The sequence below is a fragment of the Schistocerca serialis genome, chromosome 8 (genome assembly GCF_023864345.2).
Source record: "Schistocerca serialis cubense isolate TAMUIC-IGC-003099 chromosome 8, iqSchSeri2.2, whole genome shotgun sequence".
Classification (NCBI taxonomy): domain Eukaryota; kingdom Metazoa; phylum Arthropoda; class Insecta; order Orthoptera; family Acrididae; genus Schistocerca; species Schistocerca serialis.
The window spans coordinates 298,489,271-298,514,964 of NC_064645.1; the positions used below are offsets into that span (position 1 = coordinate 298,489,271).

At 45.2% G+C, this 25,694-nt stretch overlaps 1 protein-coding gene across 1 annotated transcript in view; it reads left to right on the plus strand.

Annotated features, from left to right (window-relative positions):
- Window positions 1–1,645: 1,645 nt before the first annotated feature.
- LOC126416376 (odorant receptor Or2-like) overlaps window positions 1,646–25,694 on the plus strand; it is a 35,806-nt gene continuing 11,757 nt past the window's right edge. Inside the window, exons 1-2 of the mRNA XM_050084054.1 lie at window positions 1,646–1,745; window positions 15,987–16,148. Coding sequence (XP_049940011.1) covers window positions 1,692–1,745; window positions 15,987–16,148 — 216 coding nt within the window. The 5' untranslated portion in view covers window positions 1,646–1,691. The remainder of the gene's footprint in view (window positions 1,746–15,986; window positions 16,149–25,694) is intronic.

Consider the following 25,694-nt stretch of genomic DNA (forward strand, 5'->3'; position numbering starts at 1 on the left):
GACGTAAGCTGCTGGTGGTCATGGAAGGCGCCGTAGCGGCTGTACGATACGTGAATGCTACCCTCCGACGGATAATGCAACCGTATTGGCAACATATTGGCGAGGCATTCGCCTTCATGAATGACAATTCGCGCCTATATCGTGCACATGTAGTGAATGACTTCCTTCAGGGTAACGACATCGCTCGACTAGTGTGGCCACCATGTTCTCCAGACATGAACCCTATCGGATATGCCTGGGATAAATTTCAAAGGGCTGTTTATGGGCGATGTGACCACTCTGAGGGATCTGCTCCGAATAGTTGTTGAGGAGTGGGACAATCTGGACTAATGATGAACTTGTATGCCACGTCGAATACAGGCATGCAGCAATGCAAGAGGACGTGCAACTGGGTATTTGATGTACCGGTATGTACACCAATCTGGACAACCACCCCTGAAGGTCTCGCTGTATGGTGGTACAACATGCAATGTGTGGTTCTCATGAGCAATAAAAAGGGCTGAAATGATGTTTATGTTGATCTCTATTCCAGTTTTCTATACAGGTTCTAGAACTCTCGGAACTGAGGTGATGCAAAACTTTTTTGATGTGTACACTTCCTCACCTGCCTTAGCAGAAAAAGAGAAACTATAGTAGCTGTACTGACGTGTGTAATGGGTACTGGGATACTAGATTGAAAAGAACTAAGAAATACCCAAGGATGTCGGTCATAGGTTCTTCCTCTTCTGACACCAAAATATGGTGATATAGCGTGCTATGTAACGAAACCAAGTGGGTGTTGGTCGCTATGGTGATATCAGAGTTGCAGGAGGGTCCCTCTGCCCCAGACTACATCAGGGGGTTCTGTGGGATGGTATATTCTAGTACTACGGCCAATGCCGAATATGATTACTCACCAACTACATTATTTATTAAGCATTACGTCAATACAAGAGGTTGACGACTGCTAAGACTAAATGGCAATGGCTAGCGGGTGGCAAATTCATGTGCTGTGGCAGCGAAGTGCTCCACAGCATAATGACAGTTAGGGGTGTATGTGGCCTTATTGATGCAATATAGTTGTCTGCTTTGCAGCAGGTGTGGTGAGACTGCCGAGTCGTGAACACTGCATTCAGCCCAAGGTGGCGAATTGAACCTAGGAATCTAGCGTGACTGGCTGGAGTGTAAGCTGAGGGCACCCACTGGGCAGTCTTGCCTTGGTTACCATCCAAGTGTGGCAGCATCAGGGCTGGCTGTCAGGGTGGCAGAACAGCAGGTTTGCTGACGTTTCTCAATGAGACTATCTCTGTTTAGCCACACATTGACTAAGGAATGGCGAGGAGGCTGTCATGGAGCTGGTGAATGTCGGAAGTCGGTCGTCCAAATCCTGTTAACGGCTGAGTGCGGAAAAATTATACTTCCCCCGGCCCATTTCCGTCACTTAGGTGGCCGAGGCAGCGCAGCCTTGTGCCACAGTGTGTAGCAATCGAGTCACCGCTATGGTAGACTGATGCCTTGTAGAATTCAGTATTAGTCTAGTGCGTAGAAGCTGGCCCGCACTCCCTTTGGCTGCTTGCAAGAGCTTCCCTTATGCCTGTGCAACAACATATCGTACTTTGTTGTCGATAAGACCATTACAGAGTATTCTGTCATTCTTTCAGAACTCACGGAGCCTGACGCAAGCAGGGAAGTGCTGCTGGTACCTGACCCTAATGCTCGCGGAGGTGTTTGTTTACTGCTGGTTCGGAGACGAGCTCATCACGGAGGTAAGAGCCATAAAACATCCAAGAACCTCACAGCGGTAAGACATAGTACTGCAGGTGCAAAAAGGCAATGTTGTTTGGGATAAGGATTTTAGTTACAGAACAGTAACAAGAAAATGTTGCGATGTAATGGTAAGATAACACACAGAATAAAACCTAAATAAAACAATTAAAAACCACTGATGAGCCAAAAAATTATGACCACTGCCCGTTGCGGGACTGACACCTGCTGGTATTGGGAACGTGATACACTAAGGAAAGTATATATAAGGAGGGATCAAAAAAATTCTGTTTGATGGCGTTGCCGCACCGTATATGCAACCCAGCGTGACACTGATATTGGTGTACGAAAGTAATCACTGACATGCAGCCAAGGGGTTAGCGTTGCCTACGAACTGAATCTTATTGATGGCCGCTTATAAATGTAGGATATAGTATATGAAATCATTGAATAGATTAAAGCCGGCCGTTGCGACCGAGTGGTTCTAGGCGCTTCAGTCTGGAACCGCGCGACCACTACGGTCGCAGGTTCGAATCCTGCCTCGGGTATGGATGTGTGTGATGTCCTTAGGTTAGTTAGGTTTAAGTGGTTCTATGTTCTATGGGACTGATGACCTCAGATGTTAAGTCCCATAGTGCTCAGAGCCATTTGAACCATTTGACATCATTAATTACGACTGCAGTGAACACAGAATCATAAAATTCGACCGTGGACTATTGGAAACGTGTCTTAAGGTATTACGAATCACATTTATTGCTACACCAAGTGAAGGTTGGTCCAGATTTGTCGATATTCGGGTGAAAAGCTGATCGATACGTGCATCACGTCACGGATACAGACAGAAGGGGACAAAGTTACGCTATGGAAGATATGCACCAGGGGTGCCATGGGACCTACGGTAGTAATCAAAGGCACATGTTAGCTGTGGACTACGTGAACATTATTTCCGACCAGCTGCATCTTTTCATTCTCGATGTCTTCTCCGACGGCGATCTCATCTTCCATTTCATTAACTTCCCTTCTCTCAAGGCCACCATCGCTCTATAGTGATCTAGTGTTCTGAAGACTACTGATTCATGTACTGCCCGCCAAATTTCCTTGATCAGGACTTGAAAGAAAAAAATGTGGTATGCTATCTGGCTCCTGCTCCTTGCACACAAACCACCAACCCATAGTTTACGGGAATTGCGTGACTTGTGTGTAGAAGTCTTGTGTAACATACGTCCAGTCACTTACTAGGAACTTATCGAATCTGTGCCAAGAAAATTCCTGCTGTATTGTGTATTGCGTTTCAAACGTATGCCCACAGACTGTGCGGCAGGTGGCCATAACGTTTTGACTCATCCTCATATTTTATAACGATGATGCTGGTCTGCCACTTTGAATTCCTGCTACGTCGAGTATTTATTTCATCTAGAAGGAAAATAATCAATAGATTTGACAATACAGCGTTAATCGAAATCTAGGTGGTGCTTGCAGTGCTGTGGGATGCAAGATAGCCTATGGTGCGCCGTTGTACAATCAGTTTAACGATAATGACAGTCGTTATTTTGATAGGATCCTGTAAAAAATTGGCCTGTGTGTGCTGTACACTAACAGGGTTGTTAATTACACCATTATTTTACGTTTTTGTTCACGTTCATATGGTAGTGTTATAGCGGTATTACATTTCAGACCTGTTGGTAAAGTAAACTGTTGTAACGGCGACCGGAACGGACGCGGGGTAGTAGTGACGGAAACGCGGCGGGACCCGCGGAGCGGCCCGCGAACAACAACACAACGGGAGAGGACGAACACGACCAACGGAGGACCTTACGACGCAACAAGAACAGACAACAGAGTAACGAACCAAACAAGTCAATGACGTCCACTGGAATAGAATCACGGAAGTCAATACGCTGTCTGGGGCGATATGTCCTGAGACGCACGCGATGTTAGACTGCTGGCTGAGCTTTTTTTTTCCTTTATTGATTTTCAATTCCCCCGCGAAGGGGGCGGGCTGGCAGCAGCTTAGTACGCTGCTCTACAGCCTACAGACTTTTTTAAAAGTGGAAGAAGAAAAGAAACAAGAAAGACAGGCGATAAAACGGTGACTTAAAGTGTACAATGGCGGAAAAATGCGGAAAGTTAAAACAGAAGGCAAAAGGGGTTGGCAATGTTAATAAAATACACAGGAATCAGACAAGTAACATAGGAGACACACAATTAAAAAACATTGTGACAGTCTGGTTTCTGTGCGCAAGAGATAAAAAATCACACCCAGCGGCAGTATGATGGCCGTTCGCAACACTTCCCAAAAGACACAACACGGAACACTCACTGTAAAACACTCACTGTAAAACACTGCACGGAAATGGCGGCATAAAGATGACACTCCCGAGCCAAAGGCAGATGGGGGGGGGGAGGGACCTGGAGGAGGGGGAAAAACAAGGTGGGAGGAGAGGAAAAAACGAAAGGGGGGGACCAAGGAGGGAGAGGACTCATAAAGGGGGAGAGGGACAGGGCAGACGCGAGAGGGAATGAGAAGAGGCAGAGGAGGGAAATGCAAAAGGACTCGGGGGAGAGAAGGGCGCAGAGAGAGGGGAGGTGGAGAAAAAAGAGGATGGAAGGGGGGAGAGGGAGCCTGGGAAAAGGACAGAGGAAAGGAGGGGGAGTGAGTATCAGAGTTAATAGGAAGGATAAATGGAGGGAGAGAGGGCATCATCCAGGAGGGGGAGTTGATGGAAGCCACCTTGGGAAAGAAAATGAAGGGTGTAGAGATGGAAGGTAGGGGGGACACAACAGTGAAGACGTGGCAGGGGGTGGGGATGGGAGAGGAGAGGAACAACCAGGGGGTGAGGGGAACCAAGGTGGCGGGAGGTGTAGAGGATGCAGATATGTTCGAGGAATAGGAGCAGATAGGGGAAAGGAATGAGGTCATAGAGGATCCGCGTGGGGGACGGGAGGCGTATACGGAAGGCGAGGCGGAGTGCATGATGCTCAAGGATCTGGAGGGACTTATAGAATTTGGGGGGGGGGGCAGATATCCAGGAGGGACTGGAATAACTGAGGATGGGACGGATTAAGGATTTGTAGGTGTGGAGGATGGTAGAGGGGTCCAACCCCCATGTCCAGCCAGAGAGGAGTTTGAGGAGTCAGAGGCGGTTGGGAGCTTTGGATTGGATGGAGCAAAGATGAGGGATCCAGGTGAGGTGACGGTCAATGGTGTGGCCAAGGTCGGTGAGGGTGGGGGTGAGGTGGACAGGACGGGCGCAGACAGTAAAGGAGGAATCCAGGAGCTGGAAGGAGCGAGTGGTACGACCTACGATGATTGCCTGGGTCTTGGAAGGATTTATTTTCAGGAGCCACTGGTTACACCATGCAGCAAAAAGGTCAAAGTGATTCTGGAGAATGCGTTGGGACCGTTGGAGGGTAGGAGCGAGGGCGAGGAATGCAGTGTCATCAGCATATTGCAAGAGGTGTACAGGAGGGGGGGAGTGGGTTGGGGCATATCTGCCATGTACAGGAGGTAGAGGAGAGGGGAGAGGACAGAGCCCTGGGGCACACCTGCAGAGGGGTAGAAGGTGTGGGAATTGGCATTATGGATGGTAACATAGGAGGGGCGGCGGGCGAGGAAGGAGGCCATCAGACGGATGTAGTTGATAGGAAGGGCATAGGTTCGGAGTTTAATCAGGAGACCGGGATGCCAGACACGGTTGTAGGCCTTTTCGAGGTCGAGGGAGACAAAAATGGCGGAGCGACGGGAGAAGCTGGAGGGAGAGGAGATGAGTGAGGCGGGGGAGTTGGTCATCGGCAGAGAAGGGAGGTCGAAAGCCATATTGGGTGTTGGGGAGGAGGTGGTTTTGGTGGAGGTGGTGATGGAAGCGCCGGGAAAGGATGGATTCCAAGAGCTTGCTGAACACCGATGTGAGACAGATAGGACGATAGGAAGAGGCATCAGATGGAGGCTTGTTGGGTTTGGAGAACACCAGGATACGGGACGTTTTCCACAGGTCGGGATAGAGGCCAGTGGCAAGGATGACATTATAGAGGGCTGGCTGAGCGCGAGGCAGGCGCGTAAGTATGCTACCGGGGGCGCCACTATTGGCCGCTGGGACCACGTGTTCCACAGTGGCGCCCCCACACTAAAAGCGGACCAGGAGGCGCGCGCCGCCACAGCTTACGGCGCGATGGTGCAGAGACCTCTATGAGTCTTCAATGTCCCTGACGTCTGGCGCAGATTCAAATTCCGTTGCGCGCGGCACCGGATAAACAGAGTGGTCTGTCAGCGGAGACTACTATATGTCAGTGGACAAATTTCCTCTGTAAACACTCACATTATGTATTGCAAGCATTTACATAGGTATATATGCACCCTCCGTGTAGTATAGTCACTAACATAATTTTGGTAATCTATTTCCTATGTTACGGCGGAGTTTACTCAACTACCATTACACCAAAACATTTAGCCCACATACAAGATCCAAGTTTGTCGACAAAAGTATAAAATAGTGTTCCATTAAGTTTCGGGTGTGCAGCCGCAAGAATTCTCCTTCTTCTTCTAATATTTCGGCTGTATAACGTTCAGCCATCTTCGCAATCAACGCTCTTCTGGAGATAAGTTGATGACACCTTTTTTGCCTGGTCCAATTAAGGTGATGCTCTTAGTCGATATTTGAACAACTTCAGCTGTCTCCGTCCCAGTATTAGATTTACCATGGAGGTCGAAAGTGATGGGAGGCTTCTATGTTTGAACATGACGATACTCTGGGTCACAGTGTTCACTCAAAGCTGTCACATAAAGATCGGTATCGGCACGCTTAGTGTTGCCAGCCACCACACCATCGTAATGGCGTACTTAGATCTCTAGTTCCTGAATATGTACTACTGAAGACCACGATAGTTGAACTAGAAACTTGCACATTTGACACCTGCTTGTAAGGAAAGTGGACCATTTCTGAAGGTGCATGAAGAGGAGAACAGATCTGAGAACGTTCATCCTTATGTTGTCAACATATTCCTTAAGACTGTTCGAATTTGAAAGGATTTTAACATTAAGAGCATGTTCTGCCCACCTTCGAAAATTTTGGAATTACTCGGCCCTGTCAGTGATGATTTGGGGCATACAGATTTCCTTGTCACTGTGGGAGGACTTACATCGACCGTTCGATTAGTATAATTCAGGACAGGTGCGTTGAACATTGTCGTCTCACGAGACTACAACAGCCTGAAAAATCGCACGTAGAGGAATATTGTTTAAACGAGCGACACGAGGTGAAATTTGACGAGCCCTGCTAGTTGCCAGTATGTCCCGTTTCTTGAATAGTGTTTACAACGAGGCAAGTGACATTAGGTAGAGAGATTAATGAAAACGAGCGTTATCCTGTTAGCAGGACGTGGAACCCCGTGCTATCTCCCATGAGAAGCCAACATTCTCAGGTGCAAACATCCCAGAATTTGTAGACGATGTATAATTGGCGTTGGTGTCCTTCTAGGGACGGTGACACAGCCCGTTTCTTTCTTTATTTTTTTTCTTTTGTGGTTTTAGGGCGCACAACAACAGTTGTCATTAGCGCCCAGACTAAATTATGACTGCAGTGTGAGGCACAATGTTAAAACAGCAACTAAGAAGGACAAAACTATAAAAGGCATATTAACAGGCAGGGGATTAAAAGAAAACAGCATAATCAAATGTCCTTAGACAGGTTTGTCAAGTGGATAAAATGAAGAGCGCGAGCAGCTGCTCCTGGATCATCGGCTAAAATTTCATCCAGAGTACATGGTAGGCCAAGATCAATGCGCAGTGTATTAAAATTCGGACAGGACGTTAAAATGTGGCGTACCGTCAGCAATTGCCCACATGGGCAGAACGGGGCCGGCGCAGCCGTCAGCAGATGGCGGTGGCTGAACCGGCAGTATCCAATCCGTAACTGGGCCAAAACGACCTCCTCCCGCCGAGAAGGGCGTGAAGAGGTCCAAGCCGTGGGGAGAGGTTTCAAGGCCCGAAGCTTGTTCTCAGTAAGTGAAGACCAATGCCACAGCGATAAAATGCGCTGACATATGACTCTGCTAAAATGAGATGAAAGCACGCAACAAGAAACTGTCCGATGCTGGAGGACCGCAGCCTTGGCCGCGGCGTCTGCAGCTTCGTTCCCAGGAATACCAACATGGCCAGGAACCCACATAAAGGTAACCGGAGAACCGTCGTCCGCCAGCTGCTGAAGAGAGCGTTGGATCTGGTGCACGAAAGGGTGAACCGGACACGGATCACTGAGGAATCAGAGCAGATGACATAAGCAGAATGTCGGTGGCGGCGGATGTAAAGAACAGCCTGATAGAGGGCAAATAGCTCAGCTGTGAAGACCGAATAATGCCCATAGAGCCGGTATTTGAAACTGCGTGCCCCGACAATAAAAGAACATCCGACACCGTCATCTGTATAAATGAAGATCGTATTAATGAACATCGAACGAAGTTCGACAAACCGCGAGCGGTATACCGCAGCTGGGGTAACCTCCTTTGGGAGCGAGCTGAGGTCAAGGTGAACGCGAACCTGAGCCTGGAGCCATGGTGGCGTTTGGTTCTCGGCAACTCTAAAGGTTGCAGGGAGTGGAAAATCAAGTTGCTGAAGAAGGCGACGAAAGCGAACTCCAGGGGGTAGCAGGGCAGATACATACAACCCGTATTGACGGTCGAGAGAGCCGTCAAAAAGGGAACGATAAGACAGGTGGTCGGGCATTGATAATAGCCGACAGGCATACAGACAAAGGAGTATATCGCGCCGGTAGGTTAGTGGCAATTCACCGGCTTCAGCATGAAGACTCTCGACGGGACTAGTATAGAACGCTCCGATCGCAAGACGTAACCCCCGACGTTGTATAGAGTTGAGGCGGCGTAGGATGGACGGCCGTGCAGAGGAGTATACAAAGCTCCCATAATCCAGCTTTGAGCGGACGATCGACCGATATAGGCGAAGTAGGACGGTTCGATCCGGTCCCTACGAAGTTCCGCTGAGAACACGGAGGACATTGAGGGAACGAGTAGAACGGGCAGCCAAATGTGACACATGTGGAGACCAGCTATTGTCATGTGCAGCCCATAATCAGTGTACGGTATGGAGGCCTATATAGGGCGACGATTTGCAGCCTTGGCATCAGGTTCCATTGGGACTCAGCAGCAACAGCATCATTCTCCTGAAGATGAGGAGCCGGTAGAACGGAGAAATGTTGAGTCCAATTGATTGTAGGATCCAATAGCAAACCCGAGGAGGCTATCAAGAATTATCACACCGGGAAAGCCTACGCAGTACCGGGGATGTTTCCTGCGAGTATAAGGCGGATGGGACGATGGGCCTGCCACCTCCTAGTCGAAAGAAGGCTGTACTGAACTTACACTGAGGCTAATAGACTGGTCACGAGCTTGCGCCACAGACTTTACGTTTTTACATGACGAGAGCAGTTTACAAGCATTATTGGAAGAACCGTGTGTACCACTGCGATTCGAATCATACTACAGTTGGTTAAGAAACTACCACCACCTTCCACCACCATCCAACGATAATTCTTTCAGGACTCTAGTGGAGACAGCTGCATATCCTGCCCATTCCACGTCACGGTTTTAGATGCTCTGTCAACCACATGTGGGATTTCACATCATACGTTACTGTGTTTCCGAGGTCAGAGGCATGAATATTAACAGTAGGACACCTACATTATTCTACACTGACGGAAAAAGTAGCAGCACCAAGAAGCAGTTGTGTGACATAAACGGAAATTGGTAGATGTGTTTCTACACTACTGGCCATTAAAATTGCTACACCAAGAAGAAATGCAGATGATAAATGTGTATTCCTTGGACAAATATATTATACTAGAACTGACATGTGATTAAATTTCCACGCAATTTGGGTGCATAGATCCTGAGAAATCAGTACCCAGAATAACGGCCTTGATACCCCTGGGAATTGAGTCAAACAGAGATTGGATGGCGTGTACAGGTACAGCTGCCCATGTAGCTTCAACACGATACCACAGTTCATCAAGAGTAGTGACTGGTGTATTGTGACAAGCCAGTTGTTCGGCCACCATTGACCAGACGTTTTCAGTTGGTGAGAGATCTGGAGAATGTGCTGGCTAGCGCAGAAGTCGAACATTTTCTGTATCCAGAAAGGCCAGTACAGGACCTGCAACATGCGGTCGTGCATTATCCTGCTGAAATGCAGGGTTTCGCAAGGGTCGAATGAAGGGTAGAGCCACAGGTCGTAACACATCTGAAATGTAACGACCATTGTTCGAAGTGCCGTCAACGCGAACAAGAGGTGACCGAGAGTGTAACCAATGGCACCGCATTCCATCACTCCGGGTGATACGCCAGTATGGCTATGACGAATACACGCTTCCAATGTGCTTTCACCGCGATTTCGCCAAACACGGATGCGATCATCATAATGCTGTAAATAGAACCTGGATTCATCCGAAAAAAATGACGTTTTGCTATTCGTGCACCCAGGTTCGTCGTTGAGTACACCATCGCAGGCGCTCCTGTCTGTGATGCAACGTCAAGGGTAACCGCAGCCATGGTCTCCGAGTTGATAGTCCATGCTGCTGCAAACGTCGTCGTCGAACTGTTCATGCAGATGGTTGTTGTCTTGCAAACGTCCCCATCTGTTGACACAGGGTTCGAGACGTGGCTAAGATGCCTGTCACCTCGACTGCTAGTGATAAAGAGGCCGTATTACCCTCCTGAATCCAGCGATTCCATATTCTGCTAACAGTCATTAGATCTCGACCAACGCGCCACTATAAAGAGGAAAAACAGGTTTGGTTAAAATACATGCTGTAGCGTTCATATGGGTTGGTTACCTTTGAGACTGGGCGTGGTGAGTTGACGTTAGTCAAGAATGTGTTTAAGCCTGCCAAACGCCATTATTAGCACCTCAATGACTTTGAACGAGATTGGGTAATATGGTTACGAGAAGCTGGAGTTTCTTCCTGCGCTACTGCAGAAAGGTTTGGCACAAATTTGGCGACTGTAGATGATTCTTGGGAGCGGTAGTCATGAGAAAGTACGGTCGCAAGGAGACCGCGCTACGGGCGGCCACTTGGCAATGCCGGGAGGGAAGACTATCGTGTTCGACGAAGGGCTCTGGCGCATCGCGCTGCATCTGGAGCAACAATTTGAGGAGCAGTTGGCACCTCAGTAACACAACGAACTGTTGCCAATCGGTTACCTCAAGGGCAGCTCGGAGTCGGACGCTCTGTAGTGTGTATTAGACTGATCAGAAACCACCACTATTTACTATTTCAGTGATGCCAAGCGAGAGTTCATTGTAGGGCAGGGTGGAAGTCTGCTGTGTTTTCTGATGACAGTTGGTTCTGCCTCGGTGGCAGCGATGGTCGTGTGTTGGTTAGAAGAACGCCAGTTGAGGGCCTGCAACCAACATGTCTGAGAGCTAAACACACTGGATCTACACCTGAAGATATGGTCGGCGTGCGATTTCGTTTGACAGCAGGTGCACTCTCCTGGTTATCCAATCTCGTGGTTATCCTACGCGTTCTGACTAATGTACGTCAGTCTGGTGATTCTACATGCTGTACTGCCATTCTTGAACAGGATTCCAGGTGTCTTTTCCAACAGGTAACGCTACTATAACCGAACATGATGTACATGTCGACATGTTGTTTTGGCCTGCTCGATCACCAGATCTGTCTCCAATCGAGCACCTTCATCGGACGACAACTCCATAGTCATCCGAAAACAGGATTAAGGGGGGTAGGACGTCAAACGGGCCGACTTGGAGCAGGAGAGGCACCACAGAACATTTCATTTTCTACTGTCTATACTTTTACAAATAAATTCATAAAACATTGTCAGCATGACCAGGAAGGATTCAGGATTCACACTCATAGCAGTAGAAGTGCAAAAACATAATAAAATTAATATTTTTTAGATATGAAGTTTCATGATTTTTTCATTTACTGTTGGCTGCATTTATTGCTATAGGTACATTTTTCTTCACAAGTAAGAGAGATTCTTTGATAAATTTTGCACAGCATACAAACCCTACTTACAGGTGTATGAAACTCTAGAATTTTCCAAATATATTAAAAACTGTGGCAAAAATTGAGATAATTAACTACAAAATTGATTTTTTTCTGAACATAAAGTTTAAAACGTAACATCTCATTCATTTTGTTATAAATTAAATAGAATCTAGACTTTCATACACCTGTAGGTATGGTTTGTATTCTGCGAAAAATTCATCGGTCTCTCTTACTTATGAAGTAAAGTGTACCTATAGCAACAAATGCAGCCAATAGTAAGTGAAAAAATGATGAAATTTCACATGTAAAAAAAATTATTTTGTTATGTTTTTGAACTTCCGCTGCTACGAGTGTGAATCCTGAATCCTTCCTGGTCATTCTGACAAAGTTTTATGACTTTGTTTGTAAAAGTATAGGCAGTGGAAATTAAGATGTCCTGTGGTGCCTCTCCTGCTCCAAGTTGGCTCGTTTGACGTCCTAACCCCTTTAACCGTCTCTGTATTGCCAGAACAAATGTAGCAGGCATGGAATTCTAGGCCACAAACTCACATCCGACACCTGTACAACGCAATTAATGCAAACTTACATTCAACATTCCGCCAGTTACTCCGGTTGTTAATACACCAGTATTTCACAGTTGCATCGGCTTATCTCGCACTTACATTAAACTGTGATCTTGATATGTTAATCACTGAAATATATTACCTAGGCATATACACTCCTGGAAATTGAAATACGAACACCGTGAATTCATTGTCCCAGGAAGGGGAAACTTTATTGACACATTCCTGGGGTCAGATACATCACATGATCACACTGACAGAACCACAGGCACATAGACACAGGCAACAGAGCATGCACAATGTCGGCACTAGTACAGTGTATATCCACCTTTCGCAGCAATGCAGGCTGCTATTCTCCCATGGAGACGATCGTAGAGATGCTGGATGTAGTCCTGTGGAACGGCTTGCCATGCCATTTCCACCTGGCGCCTCAGTTGGACCAGCGTTCGTGCTGGACGTGCAGACCGCGTGAGACGACGCTTCATCCAGTCCCAAACATGCTCAATGGGGGACAGATCCGGAGATCTTGCTGGCCAGGGTAGTTGACGTACACCTTCTAGAGCACGTTGGGTGGCACGGGATACATGCGGACGTGCATTGTCCTGTTGGAACAGCAAGTTCCCTTGCCGGTCTAGGAATGGTAGAACGATGGGTTCGATGACGGTTTGGATGTACCGTGCACTATTCAGTGTCCCCTCGACGATCACCAGTGGTGTACGGCCAGTGTAGGAGATCGCTCCCCACACCATGATGCCGGGTGTTGGCCCTGTGTGCCTCGGTCGTATGCAGTCCTGATTGTGGCGCTCACCTGCACGGCGCCAAACACGCATACGACCATCATTGGCACCAAGGCAGAAGCGACTCTCATCGCTGAAGACGACACGTCTCCATTCGTCCCTCCATTCACGCCTGTCGCGACACCACTGGAGGCGGGCTGCACGATGTTGGGGCGTGAGCGGAAGACGGCCTAACGGTGTGCGGGACCGTAGCCCAGCTTCATGGAGACGGTTGCGAATGGTCCTCGCCGATACCCCAGGAGCAACAGTGTCCCTAATTTGCTGGGAAGTGGCGGTGCGGTCCCCTACGGCACTGCGTAGGATCCTACGGTCTTGGCGTGCATCCGTGCGTCGCTGCGGTCCGGTCCCAGGTCGACGGGCACGTGCACCTTCCGCCGACCACTGGCGACAACATCGATGTACTGTGGAGACCTCACGCCCCACGTGTTGAGCAATTCGGCGGTACGTCCACCCGGCCTCCCGCATGCCCACTATATGCCCTCGCTCAAAGTCCGTCAACTGCACATACGGTTCACGTCCACGCTGTCGCGGCACGCTACCAGTGTTAAAGACTGCGATGGAGCTCCGTATGCCACGGCAAACTGGCTGACACTGACGGCGGCGGTGCACAAATGCTGCGCAGCTAGCGCCATTCGACGGCCAACACCGCGGTTCCTGGTGTGTCCGCTGTGCCGTGCGTGTGATCATTGCTTGTACAGCCCTCTCGCAGTGTCCGGAGCAAGTATGGTGGCTCTGACACACCGGTGTCAATGTGTTCTTTTTTCCATTTCCAGGAGTGTATATTCCCAAAATGTCATTATTATAAATTATGTATTTGTGTATTTGATTGGTGTACTTGAAGATGGCCAAGTTAAGTGGCAAAATAAAAGAAACAATTTATGTAGCTGGCAACAAAATATTACATGACTAACAGAATATATGGCAAGGCCCCGCAAAACACTAAAACAGTCGCTCACGTGGGATTCCTTAGAAGGATATTTTATAGTTTTAGTTTTCTTGTTGATGTGGTGCACCTTTGAATATTAGCCGATTGACAGGGCAATGTACTTTGAGTAATAAGTCAGATATGTAGAGAGGTTCAACACGAACATATACGTATGAGCTAATCTGATCAGTAACATAATGTTCACTATCTAGTGCTACTGCATACATTTCAAATATGAGATGTTTTGAAAGAGTAAAGCGATTTGTAATTTCGTTTGTAATATTAGTGCTGTCTGCGTGATTGATAACCATGTCTGAAAAGTAACAGCATGGTTTAGTCACATGGGGTATTTAGTGTGTTTCCGGCTGTCAGAAAGGTTACACGTGTTATTTAGTGTGTTTCCGGCTGTCAGAAAGGTTACACGTGTTTTAGTAGTATCTGTAAACATGGACCAGCGAAACGGTATTAAAAGTTTCAATAAGAACGGAATAAATTGCATCAAATTTTCAGAAATGTTTAAAACTGCTTTTGGTGAATCTGCTACGACTAAAACACATGGGTTTACATGGGTCTACGAGTCGTATAGGCGTTTAGAAGATTGCCGTGAATGCTATGTTGATGAGTGCCCTCGACACCCCAGCACATCACCAACCGATTTGCCATATCAATTAGCTCGTGTCATGAAAGTGTTGCTGATGATCCGATGATTTTGGTATCAAACAAGTGACAGCAAAATTTATTCCAAAACTGTTAATTTCCAAAGAGAACCAGCGCAATTATAAGTTGCACAGGAACCGATGCAGAGCTATTGGAACGCGTCGTTACAGGTAACGAAATAATGTGTATAGTGGAAACATTCTCGGTCGCCGAAACCGAAAAGTGTTCGGTGAATACGCCAAATGTTATGCTCACTATGCTCTTCGATTTTAGCGGGGCAGTACGCCAAGAGGTTTTCCTGCAATGTTGAAAGATCAATGAGAAATACTACTTACAATTTCAGCACAGTTTGCGTGTATCAGTCCGACAAAATCGTTCGGGTTTGTGGCGATACAATGCATGACCATTGCATCACCAAAATGCATATCAGTGCACTAATTTTTGGCCAAAAACAATACTGTGATGATGTATCAGCCTCCATATTCTTCTTATCTGTTTGCAAAGATGAAGAAAATTCTTCACGGCCATCGAATTACAAAGATAGATGAGATTTAAAACGCATCGTCGGTAGAGGCAGAAGTGTACCCACCGGTCGATTTCCAGAAGTACTTTGGGGATGGGAGAGAGCATTGGTATAAATATATATCTAACGGGGTCTGTTTCCTAGGGAATAACAATGATGAGGACGAATAAGTAAAATTCTTTTCAGAAACCAAAAATTCCCGCAAATTTTTTAACGCAGCTGGTCAGGTCCGTGACATCCTTTTTCTTTCAGATTCTGTGATTTGCAAAGTATTTATTTTGCTGTTTAAAAAATATTTATAGAAAAGTTCATGACATCCTTAATAGGTTCCTTATTTCTTTCCTGGAAAGTGCCGTGTAGGCAGTAATAATGGAACTGTAATTGTTAATTAGACCTCTAATATCAAAATAGAAAAATAATAGCATTTTATGTAGCCTTAGACCTTTGTTATGTGTGTGTGGTACAGTTTAGTTGCTTATGAACAGTACCTCACATAAAAGGGCCATGTAAAATTGAAATTATTGAATAAATCAGCTCTGCAACGGATATTGCTCTATACGAATTTGTATCACGTAAGTTTCGGTCAACGAAAACGCAGAACACATTTTTACTTTGTGAAAATAGTTTTTATATTGACAGCATGAGAGAGCCGTTATATTTTGGGCACGTTTTCCTTTCTGTTGTTTATACTCACTTGCTTTTTTTTTACTAGCTGCTGGGTGGCTCTCGATCTTCAGTGCTTGTGTCTTCTTTCAGAGTGAGAACGTCACTCTGGCAGCCTACACAGCAGTGACGTCACTACAGGGGTTCCCCGCTGATGTCCGTAAGTCGCTGCTGATTGTCATGACCCGTGCTCAGCGCCCCCTGCGCATCACTGCCGGTGGGCTGTTTCCCTTCTGCAGGGAATTCTTCGTCTCGGTGAGGATTCGTCCTAACGTACACATTTCTGTACATGTGTTCACATTCGTTTTGGCACAAATACTGTTTGCTTTATGCTGTGGGTTCAGTATAGGAACCATCCGTGCGGCAACTGCCTCCTCCTGGAGTGCACATCAACCTTTACGTCTCCATATTTTCATAAAATTTTTAATTGTTTGTTAAATGTTACATTTACTAGATCAGAAAATTAATGCAACATGCTGCGTATACAGAGCGGTTCAGCTACCCTGCCCGGCCGGTGTGGCCGTGCGGTTCTAGGCGCTTCAGTCTGGAACCTCGCGACCGCTACGGTCGCAGGTTCGAATCCTGCCTGGGGCATGGATGTTTGTGATGTCCTTAGGTTAGTTAGGTTTACGTATTTCTAAGTTCTAGGGGACTGATGACCACAGATGTTAAATCCCATAGTGCTCAGAGCCATTTGAACCATTTTTTTTCAGCTGCCCTACAATTGACATCTTATGGAACATTCAATGTATTAGCTGGCTTCATAAACAACTTGCGAGATTTTCATATTCTCTCGCTCGCTACATGAAAAGCATTAGTCCTACAGAAGAAATGAATGAAAATTTTTGCTGAAAATTAATGTAGTTAATCTTTGTACTTAAATCCGTTTTCCCTAGTGGCCGTAGTTTTAGGGTTATTCAACAAAAACGCAGCCCCACTCCCAGAGTGGTCTCCACTAGTCAGGGTTTGTAGTACGTTGTTCATGCCACTCCCTCCTACCAATATACAATTATCTGAGACTACACAAATTATTTCACAGCCGAAATTGTCTACCGAGTCAAGGAATTAGAAATTGGGATAATGAAGTTTGTGTAAATTTTACCTAACAATTTCGTGAATTTTAACAGCATAAAATAAACCTTTACATCTTTGTATTCGTCAGGCTTTCTGACTACGAAACTACTGTGCTTGTACGGGCTAATTTTGAATAGAATTGTTAATGTAATTAGTTTTAAAAATGGCTCTGAGTACAATGGGACTTAACTTCTGAGATCATCAGTCCCCTAGAACTTAGAACTACCTAAACCTAACTAACCTAAGGACATCACACACATCCATGCCCGAGGCCAGATTCGAACCTGCGACCGTAGCGGTTGCGCGGTTCTAGACTGTAGAGCCTAGAACCGCTCGGCCACTCCGGCCGGCGTAATTAGTTTTAGCATAGCGTTTACAGATGTCGTGTTTCGTTCGTTACCATCACTGGCACTTTTAAATAAATTATGTTAACGAAAAAGCTGATTATGTTGGCGGCGTAACAGCCCAACCAAAATAGACCAAGGAAGGTGTAATATCGGGAATAGTTCGTGGTAGTCGGAAGTCTTTGAACAGTGGTAGGAGGAAATGCCAAGAACAACGGTCTATAAGTCCTGACCGGCAAGAGACTAGTATTGGGTGGAAGTGCGTTTCAAGGTCACTTTTGTGCGTTTTCCAAAGATAACCAGCTCGAATATAAAATGCTCATGAGTCAGTAGGTAGAGTAAACATTGAAGCAGAACTGCTGGAACGCGTGACGAAGTACCATGTGCAGTGGAAAGTCATGGATATGCTCACTGTGCTCTTCAATGTTATCGGCGTTGTACATCAAGAGTAGAAGTTTCTGCTACAAAGGACGAAAAATCAATGAGGAACACTACTTACAATTTCGGCGGCGTTTGCGTGTAGCAAACCGAAAAAAAAATCAGTCGGATACGTGGCGCCACAACGTTACTTCTGTATGTTTTTCTCGAGTAACTGAAGTACTGTGGCCTGCAGCGATAACGTATCCCAATTAAGAAATTAACTACATTAAATTTCCTACAAAAAGGTCCTGTTGATTTTCTTTAGGGCTGGGAGTTTGCGAGCAGGGAGAGCGAGATTATCAAAAACTCTTGCTTGGTATGGAGATCAGGTATAACATTGCGGGATGCACAAAACGACAGCCGTACCTAGAGCTGAATCACATTATACATAGGGGAACATCTCCAATATTGTTCGACTACACTGTTGGTTATAAGGGATTAGAAGCAATAACAGCTGTAAAATATCTTCAAGGAACAGTCCACAGTGAGCTAAAGTGGAATGACCACACAGACGCAAAAGTAGCTTGTTGCTGTCAAACAGCAACGTATGATACTCCTAATTTAACAGTGTACTACACGTTTATATGGTGAGGGTCGTCAATGCACAATGCTCATAGATTCATTTAAAGTGGCCGAGTATTGAGTACCTGCGATAGCTTCATTGAGTACGGACGCACTTTGTAATAGAATTTCATTGTTATTCACATTATTTATTATTTTTCCTCGACATCAGCAACAAAATATAATGAGATGTAGTCCTTTCGTCGAACAGACAAATGTGTGATGAGTCCTTAAATACGTTATAGAAATCTGTTTGGCAGTTGACTGGAAACACGTGTACGTCCGTTTGCAAGAATAATAAACGAAGTTACATAAGCGATGGCGCGTACTAGTTCTTTGATGAATTTCTTTAATTTGTAACCGTTGTTCGTCGTGGAGATTTGCTCTCAAATAATACATGTTCCACTGCTTACATCATACAAAACGCAACAATGAAATGACTGAAACACTATGGGGCATGCCTCATCAAGAACGTGGAATGGCTGGGGACCTTTTTCTCTCATACGCGATCTGAAGTTTAAGATTTAACGACCACCTTTGAAGAAAAACGGTCCTTCCACTATAGTCAACAAGAATTCATAAAAAGGTCTTGTTAAAAGGAAATTAATGGGGTTTTATGCATAAAAGTACAGTCTCTATTGTCTGCTAGATTTATGATGACTTATTTTTCTGATAATGTCATGTAAAAATGTCAGATATTTCCCACTTCTCCCGCAACTCCTCTAATGTCACAACAGTAGGTCACTTTTGCTAAGTATAGAATCCAAAGTAGCAGACCTAGTCCGCTTTTCTTACTTTTAAAACGGTGTAAACTCAAAAATCCCAGTTTAAAATAGTGGGAAATTAAACGAATCCCTCTTGTGCGAAGGCTGCAACAGGCTGTGTCGTTTCCGGGGCACTTTGATAAGTTTGGAATCCGAAAGCCTACTTGCCCTATCTTTAAAATTGCAGGAAATTAAAAATAATGCAGAATGGAATAATGCCTTAAGTTTAAAATGATGGGAAATTAGAAACAGCCCATTTTTTAATTCAAAAAGTCAATTGCGCTAGTGACCTATTGTGTTCAATGTTCAGTTACCACTGCGTGTAGTGGGATAGAATAGGGACATTTATTGAGTTAATGAACGGGTGGATAGCTCCACAGTATGGCGACACAGGTAACAGCTGCCCATTATGATGGTTCAACAATTTCCTTGGTATCTCAGGATGAGTCCTACCAACCATCCCTTCTTTGAGCCGAGCAAAGCCATAAACATTTTCCCTACCTCAAAGTCAGTTACATATCTATTTCCCGGTCGGACACAAATTTTCATACGTTACCAGAGTGGCCGTCACGAAATTAGACGCCACAAGATCACACCCTATCCCTGGAGTCGAGCGGCGATAAGCGCTGTGATTCCACGCGACATAGCTTTGATTCCGCATGTACATTAAACACAGCAGTAAGTCAGCAACAGCTAAATGTTCTTTGTTCCGATGTGATATCGTATCGTTTGAGTTTTCTGTGGTACAGTGCACTGGCGTATGTTTGGTAGCGAGCAAAATGCAGGAGCAAGGGCCACCACTTGGTGTGCGTGCAGGCCGAGAAGCCATTCGAAAACAATCTAAAGTTGTCGTATCGAACGTGCTGACTATATTTTACTGACCTGCCAACAGTGAAGCCAGGAATAATATAAATTTTGCGCAAGTTCATAAAATGGCAACAAAACCTTGTGGTATTTTCGAATTGACTGTACTCCGTATTACAAGTCCAGTAACTTCTGTAATATCCCTATATGTGAGCACATGTTTTGGTTCTCCAACAAAGGGATACAAATAAAAGCGAAAGCTACGGATTCTGACTATTTTCACAAAAAGGTAGTGAACAGAACTGTACTTCGATACTGCGACAGAAGAGAGTATCCGATGGTTAGGATAATACAAAGTGATCACAATTAAAACATTAATTATACTGATTCAGACATTTCTGTTCTTTGTCTTACCCTTTTATGTGGTTTTTGATTCAGAAAGTATGATGATGGACAAAAGGTTTTAGAGAATGCTGAGACACTATATCAGCAAGAACGAAGTTTTCTTTTAAATGCGCTTACTGGGCGCAGAGGGTAATAGTTTCGTAGAATACGTCGATAAAACTTGGACTTCACAAAACCACACTCAAAACTATATTTCACTCGAGTTTAATGGAAATATTGGGCAGAAAATACTCACAGTTACATTTGTATGCGTGATGGCTGCAGTGACGAAGGCTCAGTAAGGGCTGCAAACAAACCATTTTCGGGAGGTAGCGGATATTCTCGGTCGTATTAAAGGGAGCAGTTCAAACTGAAGTACTGGCAACGGCATAAAAGTAGTCACGCGATGCTGAGCACGGAATCTCTTGTAAGGAAAGTGCTTTCGTACATAACGCAAAACAGTAATTGTATCTCAATGGAGACAAGTCTTCCGAAGTAAGAGTGACTTCAGATGTGCCTCAGGGGAGTGTCGTAGGACCGTTACTGTTCACAATATACATAAATGACCTTGTGGATAACATCGGAAGTTCACTGAGGCTTTTTGCGGATGAAGCTGTAGTATATCGAGAGGCTGTAACAATGGAAAATTGTACTGAAATGCAGGAGGATCTGCAACGAATTGACGCATGGTGCGGGGAATGGCAATTGAATCTCAATGTAGACAAGTGTAATGAACTGCGAATACAAAGAAAGAAAGATCCTTTATCATTTAGCTACAATATAGCAGGTCAGCATCTGGAAGCAGTTAATTCCATAAATTATTTTGGAGTAGGCATTACGAGTGACTTAAAATTGAATGATCATATATAGTTGATCGCCAGTAAAGCGGATGCCAGACAGAGATTCATTGGAAGAATCCTAAGGAAATGCAATCCGAAAACAAAGGAAGTAGGTTGTTCGCCCACTACTTGAATATTGCTCACTGGTGTGGGACCCGTACCAGATAGGGTTGACAGAAGAGATAGAGAAGATCCAACGGAGAGCAGCGCGCTTCATTACAGGATCATTTAGTAATCGCGAAAGCGTTACGGAGATGATAGATAACCTCCAGTGGAAGACTCTGCAGGAGAGACGCTCAGTAGCTCGGTACGGGCTCTTGTTGAAGTTTCGAGAACATACCTTCACCGAGGAGTCAAGCAGTATATTGCTCCCTCCTACGCATATTTCGCGAAGAGACCATGAGGATAAAATCAGAGAGATTAGAGCCCACACAGAGGCATACCGAAAATTTTTCTTTCCACGAACAATACGAGACTGGAATAGATGGGAGAAACGATAGAGGTACTCAAAGTACCCTCCGCCACATACCGTCAGGTGGCTTACGGAGTATGGATGTAGATGTAGACATTACCAAAATTAATTTCATAGTTTTCTTAACCATTTTCTCGCTGGATCTATCTACAAGGTCCAACAGAACGTGTATTCATCAACAACGACGTTTTTCACTACACCGTCGGAACAGTTTCATACCACTTAGGGGATTTCATTTATTGTCTGGGATTACTTTTACGTTTTCACTATAAAATACGTGTCACATGCATGTGTAAACTTTGAGAATGTTGTTATTTTATTTTCTGTCAAACTAAGTCAGTGGTTATTTTTATTCCACAGATTGAAGTAAAAAAAATATTTTTGTTTCAAAATTTCTTGTGGCAGTAGTGTTTAATTTTTTTTTGTAGCAGCTAGACTAAAGTAGAAGTCTTATACTTTTTCGGAATCTGTACTAAGATCTAGAATTATCATTAACTGCAATGCTCGAAGGCCGTAAGATGCCCTTGAGGAGGCTATTTTCTTGACGGCCGCTGTAGTAAATCGTGTAACCGTCGTACAATCGCATTCGAAAACTGCGAATACATTTCGTAATGTAATTCGTCGGTCTGGAAGGAATACTGCATCGAACTATACAGGCACTGTTAAAGACGGACACTGCCCTTTTGTACTACTCTCTATGTTGTGGGATGGAGTAGGAACGTTTTCTCATTTCAAATATAATATCAGCCTTATATTTGTTTAACTAATCACAAAGTGATGCGAGGCTACGACAGTCAGGTCTTGTCAGGACTGCCGCTGACCGACGAGTGGGCGGTCAGTGTTGCGTCAACCGCCCGAGCAGGCTGACGGAACCGTGCCGTGCTGTGTTGTGCTGTGCTGCATCCCATCGACCGCGGTCCACCGTTGGCATTAGGCTCAATGTGAAATTTACGAGGGCCCGTCGCGAGATCCACTGACGTCAGAAGATACCGTAAGTTCAGTGCCACCGACTGGTCGAAATTCGCACTGTTTTCGCCGTCTGACTAACTCTCAGTAACACATTATTGCTTCAAAGTTCAGATATATGACATAGCTTTCCAAACCTACACGATTTTAGACTTAACCTTGCTCCAATTTTAGGACAGGGCAGCAATATGCCCAGACAGGATGTAGGTTGCTGTGCTGGAGAAGCAAAAATGGTTCATATGGCTCTGAGCACTATGGGACTTAACTTCTGAGGTCATCAGTCCCCTAGAACTCAGAACTACTTAAACCTAACTAACCTAAGGACATCACACACATCCATGCCCGAGGCAGGACTCGAACCTGCGACCGTAGCGGTCGCGCGGTTCCAGACTGTAGCGCCTAGAACCGCTCGGCCACTTCGGCCGGCGCTGGAGGATCGCTGTTTCCCATCATAAAGTGAATGAAATGCTTATAATTATATATGGTTACTATATCTGCGCCAGTTAGATAAATCATTCCAAATAATTCAGAGTTCGGGCAACGTAACCATCCTCTATGCGGAATTTGCGATCTTTCTTGGATTTTGGAGGGTTTACATTTGAGATGGCTGTATGAGGATTATTCTAACTAAATCTCCAATCTGTGTTGAAGCCTGGTTAACAATTTTCACGGGTAAAGCCGCAGAATACGACTCGGCAGATTGGTATTTTCCATGGTTATCATCAGAGGTAACAGAACTTAGGGTCACAACTGCGTCAGTTTTATAAAAAGACCAACCAATTGACATCAGAAATATATATTTTCTGTGACGGATAACAGTATCATTATTTAACTAACACTGATTATTTATGTAGGTATGCTTTGATGTAAGCGAAATACGCAATAGTTACACGTTCTGACAGAACAGACGGTAACCTCTCAGAGAAGAATGGTCTTGTAAAATTTTTTTGTTTATTTATACACACAATCACATGTTTATGACACAGCCATAGCCGGTTTCGGCCAAACAATGACCATCTTCAGATGCTAAAAGAGGCATACACTTAATACAGCTTCATGCGTTTGACAACGGTCATTGTATGGCCTAAACCGGTTATGACTGTGTCATAAACATGTGATTGTGCCTATAAATAAACAAAAAAATTTAAAAAGAGAATCAATCACGCACTCCGTAGACAAAATATCGTTTTTCCAGAAGAATGCTCGTTAGTAATGTGCTACAACATCTACTCGCAGTGATATAATGGTTTGTTAACGTGTTTCCGATGAAAGCTCACGGGAAAAGGACGGGAAAATTGGAGATATGATAGTCCATTAACCACTTCCCACGTCTATTGCCATTAAAACCACCTGCTTAGTACCCCGTTGGCCCATCTTTTACACCAAACCAGCTCCTACTCTGCTTGGCATGGATCGCGCAAACGCTTAGATACGTGATACCAAATGTTTGTGAAATCGTCGTAAATTGCGGATGCAAGCGTGACGTGCCATCGAGTTCAGATCAGTCGAATATGGTGACAAAGACATCAAAGTGAGCCGACCTCATACCAATGTAGTAAGTTTCTGGCGCTGTTCCGCTGCCAGTTATCCTGCAGAAGGACATGATACATGAAGGAAACAACTCTGAGATCAAAAATTAGGATGAATGAGAAAGACAACTATTCAAAACGACATATGAAGAAATTGACATGCGCAGTAAAGTGCAAATGTACGTGGTGTACATGAGGAGTGGGAGCTAATGGGTCGTTCAGTAACAGCACTGAAAATTTGGCAGAGGACAGAACGTGGACGTCGTGATGCTTTAACGCTGTTCTGCTCTCTTTAGACATATATCTTAAGATAAAATCAGGCAGGTAGTATTGCATCGCTCTGCTAGAGATGCACATACGATCGCTGTATTACCGTCAGACTTTTCCACAAGGTTTCCTATTAATTTCATCTACATATACATCATACTCTGCAAGCCATCTAATGGTGTGTTTCGGAGGGTACTTTCGGTACCACTATCTGATTCACCCGACCCTGTTCCACTCGCTAATAGTGCATGGCAAGAATGATTGTCGGTAAGCCTCTGAACTGGCTCTAATTTCTCAAATTTTCTCCTCGTAGTCAATATGCAAGATGTACTGGGGGGTGGGGGGTAACATGTTGTCCGACTCCTCCTGAAAAGTTCTGTTCTGAAATTTCAATAGTAACTCTCTCCGTGATGCACAACGCCTCTCTTGTGTCATCTGCCAGTGGAGTTTGCTTAGCATCTCAGTAACGCTCTCGTCAGCTAAACGATCCCGTGCCAAAACGCGCCGCTCTTCATTGGATCTTCTCTATCTCCCCTATCAGTCATACCTGTAGGGATCCCTGATAGATGAACAATACTCAAAAATAGGGCAAAAAGAGTCTTATAAGCCACTTCTTTCGTGGATGAGTTACAGATCCTTAAGATTCTTCCGATGAATCCTGGTGTCTGCTTTTCCCACTATCTGTTTTATGTGGTCATTCCACTTAAGGTCCCGGTCTCGGAAACTGACATACAGCCGGGAGAGCGGCGTGCTGACCACATGCCCGTCCATGTCGTCATCCAGTGATGCCTATCAGCTGAGGATGACACGGCGGCCGGTCAGTACCGTTGGGCCTTCATGACCTGTTCGGGAGGAATTTCTTTTTATTCCACTTAGGTCGCTCTGGATAGTTACACCTAGATATTTACGGCAGACGCTGTCTCCAGCTGTTTGTCATCAATTGTGTAGCAGTACAGTAGTGGATTTCTTTTCCTATGTATGCGCAGTATGCTACATTTATTTACGTTCAGGGTAAACTGCCAGAGCCTGCACCAATCATCAATTCTCTGCTGCTCGTTCTGCAAATTCTTACTACCTTCTGCCGTTGCTACTTTGGTTTTGTTAACTGCATCATCTGCGAATAGCCTTAAAGAGCATCCGAGGCTTTCTACTAGATCGTTTATATATATTGTGAACATCAACGATCCTACCACACTTCCCTATGGTACTCCGGGTATTATCTTTACATCTATCGAGTCATTTCCGTTAAGAGCGGCGTATTGAGTTCTATGTGCAAGAAAGTCTTGAATCCAATCGCAAGTCTGCTCCGATACTCCGTAAGCTCGTACTTTTTTCATTAAACGGCAATGCGGGACGATGTCAAATGCCTTCCTGAAA